The sequence below is a fragment of the Neoarius graeffei genome, chromosome 16 (assembly GCF_027579695.1).
Source record: "Neoarius graeffei isolate fNeoGra1 chromosome 16, fNeoGra1.pri, whole genome shotgun sequence".
Classification (NCBI taxonomy): Eukaryota; Metazoa; Chordata; class Actinopteri; order Siluriformes; family Ariidae; genus Neoarius; species Neoarius graeffei.
This window is the reverse complement of record NC_083584.1, coordinates 47,689,171-47,706,563: the sequence shown is the minus strand read 5'-3', so window position 1 is coordinate 47,706,563 and position 17,393 is coordinate 47,689,171. Positions and strand designations below refer to the sequence as shown.

The 17,393-nt window shown below is 40.0% G+C and overlaps 1 protein-coding gene across 2 annotated transcripts in view; it reads right to left on the bottom strand.

The window, feature by feature from the left end:
• micall2a (mical-like 2a) overlaps nt 1-17,393 on the bottom strand; it is a 75,484-nt gene that overhangs the window by 34,428 nt on the left and 23,663 nt on the right. Inside the window, exons 9-19 of one of the 2 annotated variants that reach the window (XR_009656752.1) lie at nt 16,586-16,752; nt 10,600-10,689; nt 10,403-10,516; nt 10,144-10,202; nt 9,922-10,045; nt 8,821-8,923; nt 8,524-8,597; nt 8,251-8,365; nt 7,941-7,987; nt 7,682-7,857; nt 6,152-6,257 (exon numbers count right to left, since the gene is read on the bottom strand). Coding sequence is in view for 1 of the 2 variants with exons in the window: in XM_060942117.1 (XP_060798100.1) it covers nt 7,769-7,857; nt 7,941-7,987; nt 8,251-8,365; nt 8,524-8,597; nt 8,821-8,923; nt 9,922-10,045; nt 10,144-10,202; nt 10,403-10,516; nt 10,600-10,689; nt 16,586-16,752 (982 nt within the window). In the remaining variant the exon portion in view is untranslated. Of the gene's footprint in view, nt 1-6,151; nt 6,258-7,551; nt 7,858-7,940; nt 7,988-8,250; nt 8,366-8,523; nt 8,598-8,820; nt 8,924-9,921; nt 10,046-10,143; nt 10,203-10,402; nt 10,517-10,599; nt 10,690-16,585; nt 16,753-17,393 lie in introns of those variants that run through there. The other variant, XM_060942117.1, reaches the window with a different exon arrangement.

Sequence of the window (17,393 nt, the reverse complement as noted above, 5' to 3'; positions counted from 1 at the left end):
TTATAATCATGCTATCTGTTATCACCCAGATGAGGATGGGTTCCCTTTTGAGTCTGGTTCCTCTCAAGGTTTCTTCATGTCATCTGAGGGACTTTTTCCTCACCACCGTCACCACAGGCTTGCTCATCATAGATAAATAAATTTATTAGGGATAAAATTAGGTCATATGTTTAAAGTCTTTATTTTTATTTAAAGCTGCTTCGCGATGATGTCTGTTGTGAAAAGCGCTATACAAATAAACTGACTTGACTTCAACAGCCACTGCAGAGTTATTCTTATATTCTGTGATATTCACCTTGGGATATGGGTCCAGGATGCATGAGATTGGTTCTTGCCAATCTGATCAATTAAACACACAGGAGTACCTTTTTAAAAAGGCACAGTACTTCAGGACATTCCTACATACAAGAGATGAATATTTCTCCATTTTATTTGCTGTATATATGAAATATTTGGGGTAAAGTAGTGCTGTATATCTGGGGTAACATTTTGTCAACTTAATAATGCCAGACAATGTTTTCCAAAAGGAGGCTGAGCCAAACTGCTGCATTGCCTTGGAAATCTAAAGCTTTACAGAGTCAGAAGTAGTGGAAAAAAGTGGATTTGGTCTTCGTTGAGCCTGATGTCCAGAGCTCACATTTTTCACTGACCAAATTTTCAGACAATTAGGCAAAAACAACCTCTTTTTTGATTCCTCAAAAATATAAAAAGTGCAAGATCCGTGCTGTTTTTGTAAAGCAGATAAGATCCAGACTTTGCACTAAACTGCTGTCGTTAATGTGTTTAATTAACTATTTAAAAGTCCGGATAAAGATTCCGCCAAGAGTGATTTATTCCTATAGTCTGCTCGGCGACTTGTTTGTTTCAGTTTTGATTTCATGAATGAAGCAGCAAGACTCCAAATGGTTTTGCTTCGAGTAAAAGGTGCCCTGTACTTGGCTGAAACAATTATGCTGCATATCTGCAAAAGTGATTTCAGGGAGCTGCTGGAAATAGAAAAGTAGGGTTAAAGGTAAAACCATTTTCTCATTAGACTGAGCGATGAGTTGGACAGATTAATTTACATTTTCCTCCTGACATATTTTACACACACAATCCTTTGCTTAGCGCTGGGAGTTGTGGGCAGTAGGGCGCTATTTGTATAAGATGAAGTCATTTATATGCTAATTCATTGGGAAGTAGACCTTCCAGATTCATTTCTTGCACACAGTCATGTTTACCTATTAGCACATATGGATGCAAAGGGACATTAGAATATTGTAACTTAAAAAAAAAAAAAAAAGCAAACGCTTGAGTAACAAAGCATTAGGGTTTTATTTTGTCCTAATAATCAGACATTATGAGCCATTTCCTTTTGTTATTTAAACAGCAGTCAAGAGTCAAGCTTCAGGTCTTACAGTACTTAACCAGGTCTTTATATTGATTTTTGAGCAATTCATTCCCATAAAATAAAGAGATGTGTTGTGGTATATACACACACACACACCATTATATATATAACCCACCCACCCATCCACACACACACCACCTCTGTTCTCCGTCCAGTTGTTAAATGGATAATTTTAAGAAATGTGCATTAAGATAAGGAAATCTGAGTTTCGTATTTAAAAACACCATCACTTTTATTCTGCACTGAGAGAGAAAAATAAATCGTATCCAAAAACACTATATTCATAAAATCCAGCAAGTTCTCAAAAATATAGGACAAGATTCCTAAAGCAGGGAAATGTATTTAATGATATGTATTAATAATCAATATCATTTCTAAAAAGTTTTTCAGTATAAACAATTCTCCAAGCACACAACTGAATCATTTGCTCAGTCATCAATCTTAAATAGTCCCATCTTTCCTAAAAAAATGTCCTAATTGTAAGCAGATATTGTGCTACTCTTTACCAAAAGCATGAATAATAACAGGAGAACTGAATAATCACTGCGTGAATATAATTTCAGCCCTAAATTAAACCGATCGTGTTTCTAGACCTGGAATTACTCGAACGCAAACCAACTCCAAGGAATAGTTTTCTAAAAAGAAACACCCTGGTAGAACAGTTGTGGCTGACTCGGAGGTGTGACAGATCATATTACAAGCAGGGCTGAAATGTTAATGTAATTCCACATGAGCCAAGTTAAAAGAGATCCAATCGACCGTTCCTGATACCTACTGCCGTTGTGTCTAAGAGGATGCCACCCCTCCTCTCATTGTCTCAGTAATTCACTAAAATTGCCACTTAGAGCTGCTCCGAGTTGTGCGTTTCATCTTCGAGCTTCCTCCGGTGTCGGCTAGTCAGCCCATTTTTACTTCCTGCAAGAGTGCTAGCACTTCATTAACCTTGCCAGGATTGAGATAAGAGAGGAAGAGTATCAAAGCTGCCAGCTTACAAAAAGAAGAGTGCGCAGTCTGTGCTGCACAGTGGCCATCAAACACACACACGGATACACACACACATACACTTCCATGCAAAACACTTAAAGGACCTGCCAAGGCCTCCTGTGTGTCTTTTATTACTGAATCAGCCAATCAACCAATTTCCTACTGAACGGTCATGCAGTGAATACTGACAACGAGCACATTTTGCAGTGGTAAAGTCAGAGCGTCATTCCTAACAGCTTGATGTTCACACTGATTTTTTTTTTTTAAGTAAATTGATTTTTAGATTAGTTTTTAGAGGTGAAAAAGGATCCTTTTAGTTGTATAAAAGGCATTTCACCAAGAAATACAGACACTAATGCTCATTTGTGTGTCTGAATTTCATGCAACCAGACTGCCTGAAACCATCTATCAAATTCACACACACACACACACACACACACACACACACACACACACACATAGCACAAAACATCTTACAGAATTCATCTGGAGGTTGTTTATTACCGAACACAGTGTACTTAATCATTCAACATTTTTTTTTCTACAGAGGGCAAAATTCTTTCTTTCCTTCAGCATGAATGTGAAATCCCAGTGTGGCTTCTGTCTAAAAGGCTTAGAATGTCACTAAATGCCAAATCAAAAAAAAAAAAAAAATCTTAGCAGCTTGTACGTCTTAAAGACAGGAAGTTCAAGCATCCGAGAGCTACCTGAAAAAGACGAGGTTAATATACTTATCACAAATATATGGCACAGGGGGAGGAGACGGGAATGTCGAATAGGTGCATGGAGCACATGGCTTGACATTACACACAGTCACACAGCTCACGATGAGGTGCCAGTTAGCAATTATGCCTTTGATTGTTTATTAGGAAAGTGTGAAAAATACTCCAATAAATCCTAAGGGGGGGAAAGAAAAAAAAAAAAAGTAATCAGATCTGGATAAACTCATGGCAGATACCTGAATATATTTCAACGAATGTACAATTTCAATTAGACCCTTTTTCGTTCATGTATAATATTTAAAATATTTCTACATATTTACACATTATTATTTTATTCTAATTCGTTCTTCAGTTCAAAAAAAAATGTAAACCCAAAGAACTGGATGGCAGGAACTCCATTTGTGAAACATCTAATAGTACAAGGGAGATAAAATTACACTTCCATTCAGCAGAGAGAGATTTTTCTCTCCAGAGTGATGTTGGTGCCAGTGTGAAGTAAGTCACCCCAGACGGTTGGTGAAAAAGACACGCTGGCATTCGGGAAACTCGTCCTCCTGTAGCCCTGCTGTTGTGGGTCCGTCACGCAGATCCACAAAAACCAAGGGGCCGAATTAAAGTGAGCTCTGGTGTAGCAGTGTGTGGAGCTGCCCGCTCTGGCAGCCGGGTAGAGCGAAGGAGGAAAAAGTTACTTCGCGGTTGAGCCGAGCGGAGCCGATTCCTGCGTCGGCGCTGATAACATGGCTGGATTACGGATGTTTAAGGGAAGGGAAAATTATTCATTTGAGATGGATGAAAAGCTGCACTTGTCAAGACTCCCAAGCCGTGCCACTTTATCCATTAAACCCTACTAGCCATGTGCATATTTTTTCCTCAAAGCTTTTTTTTTTCTTTGCGCATTATCCTTAATCAGATATTTTCACAGAGCCAAAATAAAATCTTTTATACAAGTCAGGAAAAAAAAAACCCAAAACAATGGATGTTACAACATAAGAATGACACATGTATTCCAGAATAACCTTAGTGTCCAAAATATACGTGTATGAAGTGTAAGCGAAAGTGGATTTGCATTTTCAGCTGCCATGCAGCATTTAGACACAGATCAAACAGCATGTCTAGTAACTGTAGTCATGCCTAATTATCAGGACCAGCCTTCTGCCAGTCTATCATTTGGAATGCAATTAATGATTAAAGCAACAAAGTCTTTCCCTCCTGCCCAAGCTGGCTCCGAAACGCTTATGATGCAGAGAATATGTCAGCCTTTCTGTACAAATATTATGATCAGGCTGATGAGGGCCCAGTCTCCAGTCTGGATGGCCGATAAATTAGAGGCACGCTTCTCGTTTACTCATCAGAGCTAATGAGCCTGATAAAATTACCTCAAGGATCATAATTACAGGCTAGTGGCAGAGACACTGGCACTCTCCGTGTGCCACACGCGCGCGCGCACACACACACACAAAGAAAAACAGAACGCCACATGGCATGTGGGCCCGTTTGAAACTGTGTGGGCAGGGATAGACCGTCCCAGTACACTTCAAAGAACTACAGTGTCACGAATCAGAAGCAGCACAGCAATTTATATTAAAAAAAAAACCTGTAGCACCTAGGAAAGATCCAAAATGAATCACAACCGGCAGCCGTCTTTTAATCCTTAATCATAGCCGTATTAGAAGTACAGGTCAATTTGCAATTCGAAATTAATTATATGTGCTTGTTTGCCCTGTTGATGAACAAAAGTGATTTTCAATCGCACTCACAGCTCGTGTACAGTCTGAACAGCACACAGAAACGCAGGAAGAAGTGCGTCCTGTACACTAAAGCGTCCGCGTGAATTTCCAAACAGCACGGGCCTCGAACCACTATAGTGCTTCCTTAATTCCTTCATTAGTGGTCATCCCTGTTATCAGCTTCCCCATATACATTAAGCTCTCCAGCCCTAATGACATCGTTTGATGGGCACGGGCGGAGCTCGGGAGTTGACGAGAGCTCACCTCGGAGGATTTTCATTTCGTCAGTCATTTGAATTGTTTTACTTATGAATATTAATGCCCCTCTAATTTGAGCCTGTTGTTAATGCTTGTCGCTAGGAGCTGGCCAAATCAGGTCCCCTTCCTGTTAAAGCCATGTATTAGACACCCTGTGACACTAAGCCCCCGCCTTTGATTCTTAATTGCAGAAGCATGAGCGTTTGCGGGAGATGGGGCGCAAAGCTTTAATTAACTCTAATATTGCACGTATTCAGTCCGGCTGTCACCTGCATCAGCGCCTGGCGTTCTGCACCCCAACATCATATCCCGCCTCCTCTGAACTAGAAAAGACCGTGTTCCAAGTTCATGAGCACAATTTCATGCGTCTTAAAAATTTAGGCTGGGGAGCTGATAAGTAGCACGAGCAATATTAAATGTGAGTAAATTATCGTAATGGTGTTTCACCAGAACTCATATTAAACTATGGCTATGTGAATGTTGTTTTTTTTTTTTTTTGGTGACCTGTGGGACAGCAGCTTGGGCCAACACATTTTATTTTAATCTGGAATTAGAAGGAAGGAAGGAAGGAAGGAAGGAAGGAAGGAAGGAAGGAAGGAAGGAAGGAAGGAAGGAAATCTTCAGGGAGGTTTAGAGCAGATCACGGATCCTGTCAGTGGTATCCATGTGAATGTTTCACAACACAAATATTTAAGTAAAGGGAATTTGTTATAAATGAACGCCAATCCATGTTAAAAAAAAAATCCCATGAAAGATAGACAATAAATAATCTGCATAAAAGCACAAATTAACACAAATTAATCTGAGCCCAGTTTAGGAAAACGTGCAGAAGAAATAAAATACTGTTGAAAGTTGTATTGCATATGTAAAAATTTTTTAGAGAAGATCTAGAGAAGAAAAACTTTTGGATTCGATTGAAGCAACTTTTAAACGCGTACTTTGTTGCCCAAAACTGTGAGAGATTTCAGTTGGAAAATAGAGCAGTGCCAGTTCCACACATCCCCCAAGAAGACTCTGTGGGAATACAGGCAACTTTCATACTGGAACCGTATGCACGCACACACACTTACTTCTACAGAGAACGCGATGTCTATATCCAAATCTCTATAGACTACTACGGTAGTTCAGAGACCCTCCTCGAGGACCGTCAACACCTCGCCATCCCACTACAGAAAACTACAAGAGAAGGTTTGGTTATAATAAAGTAAATAAAACTGCAATAACACAGCACAGATAGTAAACAACTTTTAAAACGTGTCTTATGCTTTTATTAGACCAAGTAATTTTAAAAAATGAAACAACAACAACAACAACAAATTACCAGTTTGCAACCAAAACACAAAGTTTAAAATATTTTCAAAAGTAGGCTTAATCACTTAAAAAAAACAAAAAACAAAACAGCAACCTTTCGCAATTTATTATTTACTAATATTTCTCCTATTCACTTTTATTTAAAACAAAAGTCTTTCTGGAACCAAAGAAAATTCTTTTGGACACATTACCACAGTCCACACATAATTAATCTTGTTTAATGCATTTAAAAAGCAAAACACACAACTAATTATTTGTCTCTTTAGAATTAAAAAAAAAAAATCTTTCAGGGATGCCAGAGCTTCAGCTTGGTTTAAATATTTTTTTGGAAGAAATATTTTTTGAGTTTATACTTTGGGCAAGGGAGGAAGTGTTTGCATGTAGGGTGCTTTCTTTCTCTTCTCTTTCTTTCTTTCTTTGATACTCTTCTGAAGGGCATGTGAGCCTATAGTGCCACCTTTAGGGCAACATGAAAAGTGAAGAGTCATAGAAATGTGCAAGATATTTGGCCAGCTCTTCAAATAACATTATATTAATTTAAAAAAAAAAAAGTGACCAGGATTACTGTAAAAATAATTATAAAAATTCAGTAAAATAAGATAAATAAATCTGATCAACTGATCGGATACATCAATTCAATGTTGTAGTGTAAGTGTACGTAGAGCTACAAATAAAACCCAAACCTTTAACACTATTAAGAGAAGAAAGCCAAAAAAATAAAAACCCACCCAGAGCAATAAAATAGGTGTTCTAGATTTAGGTGAGTGCAGTCTGCTGTGACGTAAACCTTAAAGTACAAACAAACTCCAAAGTAATCTTATGAAATTCAGTCATAAATCCAGACACCGTTTTCTGTGTTGTGTTATCTCATCTCATCTCATTATCTCTAGCCGCTTTATCCTTCTACAGGGTTGCAGGCAAGCTGGAGCCTATCCCAGCTGACTACGGGCGAAAGGCGGGGTACACCCTGGACAAGTCGCCAGGTCATCACAGGGCTGACACATAGACACAGACAACCATTCACACTCACATTCACACCTACGGTCAATTTAGAGTCACCAGTTAACCTAACCTGCATGTCTTTGGACTGTGGGGGAAACCGGAGCACCCGGAGGAAACCCACGCGGACACGGGGAGAACATGCAAACTCCACACAGAAAGGCCCTCGCCGGCCACGGGGCTCGAACCCAGGACCTTCTTGCTGTGAGGCGACAGCGCTAACCACTACACCACCGTGCCGCCCTGTGTTGTGTTATGTTTTATTAAAAAAAAAAAAAAAAAAATTTGACCTGCCACACTTCTGAGGGTTCTTGTGAAGAACTCAGGTGGTTGTTTGTGCCGAAACGGCTGCGTCAAGTCGCCGGCTTGGACGTGGATCATTCTTCCTTCCTTCCTTCATTTTTACTTCTGCGTCTGAACAACTTCAGAAAGGACGACTTCCTCCTGCTTTTCAGTTTCCGCAGACCTAAGTCAGGACAGAGGCCAAGAAATGTTTTCGATTCATGTTCCTGTACATTTCTCCGTTTAGTTTACTAAGCGGACCCTTACCGAGTCGGTGCATCATTTCATTCAGCTGCTGATCCTCTTCTTCCTCTCTTGAAATGCAACACACACAAAATGATAGTTTAATCCTAGCTCAATAACTCTTAAAATAATCAGCAAATATGTAAACGCAGACTTTATAATTAGACCTGAATGCCTGCTATAGTGAGAAGCTAAAAGCAGTTTGTAAAAGGTCTCATGCAGGAAACAGTAGAACACCCTTTATTCACTCACTCACACAACTAATAAATATCAGGTGTCTTGTACAATAAAGAAATCTGACACACAGAAAGAGGTGTGTTTAAGACCAGCTGACCTCCGTCTGTCTTCCTCCAGACCGTCCACAATGGCATTCCTGTCGTTCACGATCTCCACCAACCTCTTCATGAGATCAGACTCCCTCTTCCTTTCTAAAGTGCTTTTCAGATGCTCTGAGACAGAACCACACACGCACAGTTTGGGCTACACACTCAAAAATATTGTAGCTTGTCCCTGAAAGTGTATTATGCTCCAAATATCTTCAGTATCATCAACTGTACGAAGCATTACTCCTGGGGGATACAATAAATGTGGTTTTTTTAAGTCTTGCCTGGTTTATTAATCAGTCTCCTGAGCTCTCCTTCCACTCCTGGCTGCTGCTCCTCTAAATCTTGAGTTTTTGCTCTGTTAAAGAGTTGGAAGAGAAATTTAAAGCCCATTCACTCATAAATCACGAGACTATATTTTATTCCTATTCAATTTCAAAAGATCTGTAGTCTTTATACAGCTCTAGATCGCAAATGGAGCACACCGCTCTGAGATTAAAATGTATTTAAATTTACTTAGACATTATCATGAGGAAGTGATATCCCTTTAATCAGGGAACAATGTAAAATAAATCACCTACATGTACATGAGCTCAGATTCCCTCCGTATGTAACTTTGCTTCTTCCGAATCAGGTTGAACCAGTCCACCATTAACGGATCTGCCAAAATGTCCCCGCTACCCTCTGCAAAACAAGCCAAGGTCACATGGGGGGCAAGACTGTGAAAGTCTCTTATGGTTGAAGATGGAGCATACATGCCACCTCAAGCAAAAATTGTGATTACATATGCTCTGGAGGAAACAACCATTTTGTAGCGAAACGCTTGGTGTGTATCTGTTGGAAATACGAGTCGGGCTTTACGCCACGAGTAATATAGGACCATAATGCAGTCCAAAATGTCTGTTGTGCCCCTGACATTGCCTTGAGGTCTGATACAGCTCACATACACAGAGACATTTGTGTAATTCGATCAAGCACTGGGCTCGATTTGGTCCAGAATAGGTGAGTGTGACGGCACGCAGATGATATCACTGAGCTCAGGCCGTGGTGACCTTGAAATCAGCCAATCAGGTGTCCCTGTCCCCTCTTAGCCATCAGTCTGACTATAAAATGCTGTCTCTTTCCATTTCCTTCCCAGAATCCCGCAGGAGGACAGTGAGCTTCCCCCGTGCCTCGCCTCATTTAGCTCTGGCTGCTGGATACGTGTGCCTCTTTATTGTTCACCGCCCAAGGCTACGACGGAATTCCACCTCCCAGGTGGACCGACTCCACTAACAGGTTTGGAATGAGGCTGGAACCCTACACACACACACACACACTCCAGCCTGTCTACAGCACTTTTGAGTCGCACTGATCTCATTTATGTCAACTTGGTGTCAACAAGCTTATATACTCAACCACAAAGAATATGCATAAATTAACTGTTCTTAAAAAAAAAAAAGTTTCTCATTATAAAATCAATTAAAATCACACAGCCATCATAACCACCACCATGAAGCGGCAATTCCCTGCTCCCTAAAATACCATGTTTTTTCTATTACTTTGAGCAAATCAATGAGGCTGGATCACAGTGGCCTGCAGAAAGAAAAGCTCATAGTCTGGGTCAAATGTTCTAAAATATCTGACAAATCAAGAAGGCAATAATATGAACAGCAGGAGGAACCTGCTCTTTATTTTCCTACCTTCCTCACAGCTGCGCAGTCTTCTCTCGAGGTCAATTCCTGCTTTCTCCAAATCGCTCAGGCTGTTCTCAATTTCCTCCAGCTCCTTAGTGATCTGCTCGACTGGGATGTGGCGAGACTTGATCTACACAAGAAGAAATGTGGCATGTGGTGATGTCGGTTTAAAACAGTGATGAAGTTGAGCTGAACAGGTAAAAGGAGAATTCTCATGTGTGCACTTACTGCGAGTGGCTTAGTTTCAGGTTCTGAACTGTTCTCGAGTGGCACACTTCCATTTTCAGCTTGGGAACAAGCAGAACAAAAAAATAAATTAATTAATTTAAAAAATCAGACTGTAGAACCACTGCATACTTATTGATCTTTAATATGCAAGACAATTATGCCCACGTGTCCATCACACCAGCTTTATTTTATTGTCAGCCAAAAAATGTATGGTCTTTTATTATTATTATTATTATTTTCTAGAACAACAACAAGTTACCATGTTCTGCAGAGTCAGGCCATCCTGGCTGTATAGTAGAAGGTCTCAAGGAGATACCGTCATCCACTAGAGGCTGGAGGGATGGGCAGGATTTGTAATTTCCTGATATACAACCTAAAAACCAGAGCACACATCAGACTTTTGTTACCTGAAGGCTTCATGTAATTTTAATCACAGGGTAAAAGGTGACACATTACTAGATTCAGCCAAGCCTCCATGGTGTTGATCTGTGGATGGCAGTGTGCATCTGGGTGATGAGCTCACTGAGGAACTCTCAGATTTAGAGCCTGTAAGTAAAAGAAAATGACACGGTCACTATAACCTAATCCAAGTGTGCAGCTCGTGAAACAGTAAAATCCCACCGTGAGCAGGGGTTACACTGGAGCATTTATGGGAAGTTTGAAAATGTGCTGGAAATGTAAATCATGGCATAATCATGAAATAATAAATGATTACTGCTTTATAGGCGAATGTAAATAATATTCAGTCAAGGCTAATGTTAAGTACTGTTTATACACAGCATATATACACTGTAATCCCCTCCAAAAGTACTGGAACACCAACAAGACATTTGCGTTTGAGATCAGATACATCTATTAAACAACTTAGAACATGGCACCTTTTGATTGAACCCACCCATTTTTCAAGTGATCATATGTGACATTGACTATATGAACATATGAGTAATAGGTGTTGCTCAGGTGTGCCTGGATGGATTAAAGCTATACGGCCTTAGATTTCACAAAAATCGGTGAAATTTAGTTCCCTCTGAAATTTGGTCATTGTGATATTTATTTCTGCAATATCGCAAAAAAAATAAATAAATAAAAAACAACCCAGGCCATTCTGTGGCTGGGAAGTTATTTAATTTGAGGGGATTCCCTAGCAAATAATGTGCATGAAATCGCTCACTTCACGCAGTCAAGCAGACAGAGGAAATCCGTGTGCACATGCGCAGGTTTACCTGCTTCTTCTTTTTACAGCAGCTGCCATCCAGTGTTGCATCACTGCCATCCATAGGTTTACCTTGACCGTGCACTGACAGGAACATCATTCTGTTGCTAAACAAACAGCTGATCACACCGATGTACTCGCTGACCGCCGATATTTATTAGTTTGGTCCTGCGTTTCCTTTCCTTCGCAACATAGTGTCTTTTCTTCTCGCTTTCCTTTACTGTAGTCGGTCTTTCACATTTCATTTCCACACTCACGTCCTCCATTTTCCTCTCCTGTTTCAAATTTGTATCCCACAATGCCTTGCGTGAACGAGGAAAAGCCCACTACATGATGCATGACGTAGTATCTTGAATTGGGTCATGGTGAAGCAGGAAAAAATAGTGGAGAATTTAGGGCCATGTGGCCCTAAATTCATTAAGTGTTCTATTTATTTAAAAAAAATAAAATAAAATAAAATGAGTAAAATTGGAAGTTTGCGATTCGAATTCAGCAGCTTTTGGTCTACTAAACAAAAATAACTGGGCGTCAGGGAAAATTATTTTTATGAACTACACTTGAAAACTCTGAAAGGCAGTCTACCTTTAATAGCTCTAAACCCTAACTCTTGGTTTGAGCAATTCGTTTCACCTGTAGAGATTGCATTTGCTGTTAAAAAGGATAAACCAACATGAAGACCAGAGAGCTGTCTAAGGGATAAAGCAAGCCAATCTGAAGCAGAGAAAAGAGGGAAAGTCAGCACAATCAGAGCCATTGGACATAGCCAAGACAACAATTTGGAAAGAAACCGCTGGTGTACTAACAACCAGACAACAATCAAGTTGGCCAAGGCTGATGCAAACCCCTCATCAGCAGTAAGAATCTGAAGGCCAGATTGGACTTCACAAAGAAATATCAAGATGAGACAAAAATGTCTTGCAACCAAGACTAACGATCCACCAAAGCGATGGAGAAGAAAAGAAAAAAGATCCATTTATGATCCCCAAACATACTGAGCTCATCGGTCAAGCATGGTGTGGAGGTAGTGTCATGGCTATGGCTTATATGGCTGCTTCTGGAATGGACTCGCTCATCTTTACTGATGATGTAACTCATGATGGTAGCAGCAGAATGAATTCAGAAGTCTACAGAAACATTCTCTGCCAATTTACAGGGAAAATGCATCCAATCTAATTAGGAGGAACTTCATCGTGAAGCAAGACAATGACCCAAAACACACTGCCAACACAGCAAAGGACTTCAACAGGGGGAAGTGGAAGGTTTTAGATTGACCAAACTCTAAGGCGTTTAACACATCTAGATGTAAATATCAGGAAATTAAAGCTGAAATATTGATAATATTTCATATTCATCTTTTAATGGCAAACCCAAATGCCAAAACAAAAGACTTGACCTTCCCATACTTAAGGAGACTGTACGTACATGAGAGCATTAAAGCAAAATTTTATTATTTTCCTAGTTTAAATAAGAAAAGACAAGATATTTTAATTACTGAAAAACTAACGAGACCATCAATGACGGTGTAGCTCACTCCAGCCCCGTCTAGTCCAGAAGGAACGATCTAAAGTGGGCCACCTTGCACAATAAATGCTGCAAGCTACATACACCCTAGGAATACCTACCCATTTGCCAGAAAGACTCCAAAACGGTGAGGAATTGACCAAGAAGAAGCAAATTTTCTGAACTGCTCATTAAGGCTTAATTAGTCCATAACTTCATGAATAATTGTAATGAAGCAAATCTGGGTAGAAGTTATATGCACCCTAGGTACCCCTACCTTCATGCCAGAAAGAATCAAAATCAGTGAAGAATTGAGACAGAAGCGATTTGTGTGGAAACTGCTCCTTAGGGCTTAATTACTCCATATCCTGATTATTAACTACAATTATGTAAATTTGGGTAGAAGCTATATGCACCCTAGGCAGACCAACCTTCCTGCCAACAAGAATGAAAATCGGTGAAGAATTGAGAGAGAAGAAGCAATTTTCGTGAAATTTGGACGACACCGGATGGACAACACATGACGACATGAGCTCATCGCCTATCAGCTGGATGAGCTAATAATACTGAAAACGTAGGGTCAAGCCAAATGTAGCAATCCTTCAGTACAGAAACGGACATGGTTCCCTGCATAAATATTGGCACCCTTCATAAAAATCACCCAAAACTACTGCATACAACCACCGTTATTTACAGTTGTATAATCATTCCAATTTTCCACTCAAAAAAAAAAAAAAAAACCATCTGTTAACCTGCTAATTAGGACCATTTTTTTTTAATGATAGCATTTTCTCTCAAAAGTATGTCCTAAAAAGTTTTTTTTTTTTTGCCATATGAAAAAATTATTTTTTTTAGTTGCTCATTAAATGCTGTTGTTGCCTTTAACCCCTTCCCCTGCAAGGTATAAACATGAGGTTGCGCACATGTAAAAACCCCTTTTACATGCATGACCTCCATTACACTGGGAAAACAATGACCATTCGAAACAAAATCAACAGATGGTTGTTGACCTGTACAAATCAGGGAATCGATATAAAAAAGCAAAACAGTTAAAGTGTTATTAAGCACTTTAAAAGATATTAAAAGTTTATCATGTCTGAAATAGTTGGAAATTTGACAGAAATCCAACTTGTGAGCAAGTCTAATGCTGCATTAGTGGCGCTGTTTAATGCTATGAAGGATATTAAGTTTTTATTAAGCAGTGATGCAAACAGAAGGAGTACAGAGCCTTTTTTGTACCTAAAGCCAGTGATGAGATGCAGTTTATTACAAGGGAGCCATTATCAATAAATTAATTAAAATTTTATATATACAGTGGTGCTTGAAAGTTTGTGAACCCTTTAGAATTGTCTTTATTTCTGCATAAATATGACCTAAAACATCATCAGATTTTCACACAAGTCCTAAAAGTAGATAAAGAGAACCCAGTTAAACAAATGAGACAAAAATATTGTGCTTGGTCATTTATTTATTGAGGAAAATGGCCCAATATTACATATCTGTGAGTGGCAAAAGGATGTGAACCTCTAGGATTAGCTGTTCATTTGAAGGTGAAATTAGAGTCAGGTGTTTTCAATCAATGGGATGACAATCAGATGTGAGTGGGCACCCTGTTTTATTTAAAGAACAGGGATCTATCAAAGTCTGATCTTCACAACACATGTTTGTGGAAGTGTATCATGGCACGAACAGAGGAGATTTCTGAAGACCTCAGAAAAAGCGTTGTTGATGCTCATCAGGCTGGAAAAGGTTACAAAACCACCTCTAAAGAGTTTGGACTCCACCAATCCACAGTCAGACAGATTGTGTACAAATGAAGGAAATTCAAGACCATTGTTACCCTCCCCAGGAGTGGTCGACCAACAAAAATCACTCCAAGAGCAAGGTGTGTAATAGTCAGCGAGGTCACAAAGGACTCCAGGGTAACTTCTAAGCAACTGAAGGCCTCTCTCACATTGGCTAATGTTAATGTTCATAAGTCCACCATCAGGAGAACACTGAACAATGGTGTGCCTAGCAGGGTTGCAAGAAGAAAGCCACTGCTCTCCATAAAGAACATTGCTGCACGTCTGCAGTTTGCTAAAGATCACGTGGACAAGCCAGAAGGCTATTTGAAAAATGTTTTGTGGACAGATGAAACCAAAATAGAACTTTTTGGTTTAAATGAGAACCGTTATGTTTGGAGAAAGGAAAACACTGCATTCCAGCATAAGAACCTTATCCCATCTGTGAAACCTGGTGGTGGTAGTATCATGGTTTGGGTCTGTTTTGCTGCATCTGGGCCAGGACGGCTTGCCATCATTGATGGAACAATGAATTCTGAATTATACCAGCGAATTCTAAAGGAAAATGTCAGGACATCTGTCCATGAACTGAATCTCAAGAGAAGGTGGGTCATGCAGCAAGACAACGACCCTAAGCACAAAAGTCGTTCTACCAAAGAATGGTTAAAGAAGAATAAAGTTAATGTTTTGGAATGGCCAAGTCAAAGTCCTGACCTTAATCCAATCGAAATGTTGTGGAAGGACCTAAAGTGAGCAGTTCATGTGAGGAAACCCACCAACATCCCAGAGTTGAAGCTGTTCTGTACGGAGGAATGGGCTAAAATTCCTCCAAGCTGGTGTGCAGGACTGATCAACAGTTACTGGAAATGTTTAGTTGCAGTTATTGCTGCACAAGGGGGTCACACCAGACACTGAAAGCAAAGGTTCACATACTTTTGCCACTCACAGATATGTAATATTGGATCATTTTCCTCAACAAATAAATGACCAAGTATAATATATTTGTCTCATTTGTTTTACTGGGTTCTCTTTATGTACTTTTAGGACTTGTGTGAAAATCTGATGATGTTTTAGGTCATATTTATGCAGAAATATAGAAAATTCTAAAGGGTTCACAAACTTTCAAGCACCACTGAGATATATATCAGTCTATAATCAATGTTTATATTCAGTAGTGGAGGGTGATATCTAAAAATATTTATAATATATTCCTATTAGGGCGGCACGGTGGTGTAGTGGTTAGCGCTGTCGCCTCACAGCAAGAAGGTCCTGGGTTCGAGCCCCGGGGCCGGCGAGGGCCTTTCTGTGTGGAGTTTGCATGTTCTCCCCGTGTCCGCGTGGGTTTCCTCCGGGTGCTCCGGTTTCCCCCACAGTCCAAAGACATGCAGGTTAGGTTAACTGGTGACTCTAAATTGACCGTAGGTGTGAATGTGAGTGTGAATGGTTGTCTGTGTCTATGTGTCAGCCCTGTGATGACCTGGCGACTTGTCCAGGGTGTACCCCGCCTTTCGCCCGTAGTCAGCTGGGATAGGCTCCAGCTTGCCTGCGACCCTGTAGAAGGATAAAGCGGCTAGAGATAATGAGATGAGATGAGATGAGATATTCCTATTAATTAAATTATCATGATAATCGATAATATCACCCCACTGTCCGACTCAGTAGTCCTATTCAGCTAATTCAATTAAGTGGCCACAAGATAGTCATAATTCAGCAGCTTTTAAATGCACTCTGGCACATCACATGTCAAACATTTCCAATATTCAATTTACACTGCCCTATCACCCAGACCGAGGATTCAGTTATATTTTGAGCCAAGCTATTAATGACGGTCATTTTGGTGATCCCATGCCGACACATCTGACGGACGTTCTTCCACTATTCAGTAATGATGTGATTAAAGCAGTGTTAGAAAGTACATCAGGTGGCTGTGAAGCAGGGGTGATACCTGAGACAGCAGACTCTGTGGCTGGAGATTTAGGAGTGCCGAGTTGTACAATGTTGGTGCGCTGGAAGCCCGGCACAGAAGTAGTAGTGTACTGGTGATTCAGCTGGTTATCATTGCAGAGGAATTTGCTTTCTTCAGGAGTCACAGCATTATCCTCAGCAAATGTTCTAGAGAAAGAACAGCCATTTAGTAAGCAGCCATCAGAAACTTCACCTGTTTTCTCTAAATAAAGGGGAGAAGTGTATAAAACATATCAAGGCAAATTTCAATGTAAGAGTAGGGTTGCACCAAGAACATATTCAGGCCCAGCACACACTGAGACTTGTTTGTGTAATTTGTACATTTTGTGCTTAAATCAATCGATTTTAGTTTCTCATCCAAAAGCATTTTTCTGGAAAAAAGGATGGAGTTAATAATGTACCTAATTTACGTTCATTAAATCCTAATCTATATTTCATACCTGCCTTCTCAGTCGCTTCTTGTGATGTCTGACGGATACAACAACAACATGGGGTGAAAAATATCAGCCCAAATGGAGATCAAATCAGATCTTGCCTTTCATTCTGACACCACTGTCGCTGATAGGTGGCATAAATCTACAGTCTGGGCTAGAAAGAAATCAGCCCTGGCTTCCTCATACCTTTGTGTACTTTTGTTATCATCAGTGGAGGCGTTACGGTTGGTTCCACAAAAGTCCTAAATAATCCACCTTATTAACACCTTGGCAATTAACAATTATTTGCTGAAGGTGAACTGAATATCAGTGCATAACCGAGATGAAGTCAAGGTTATTATTCACTGATATTCA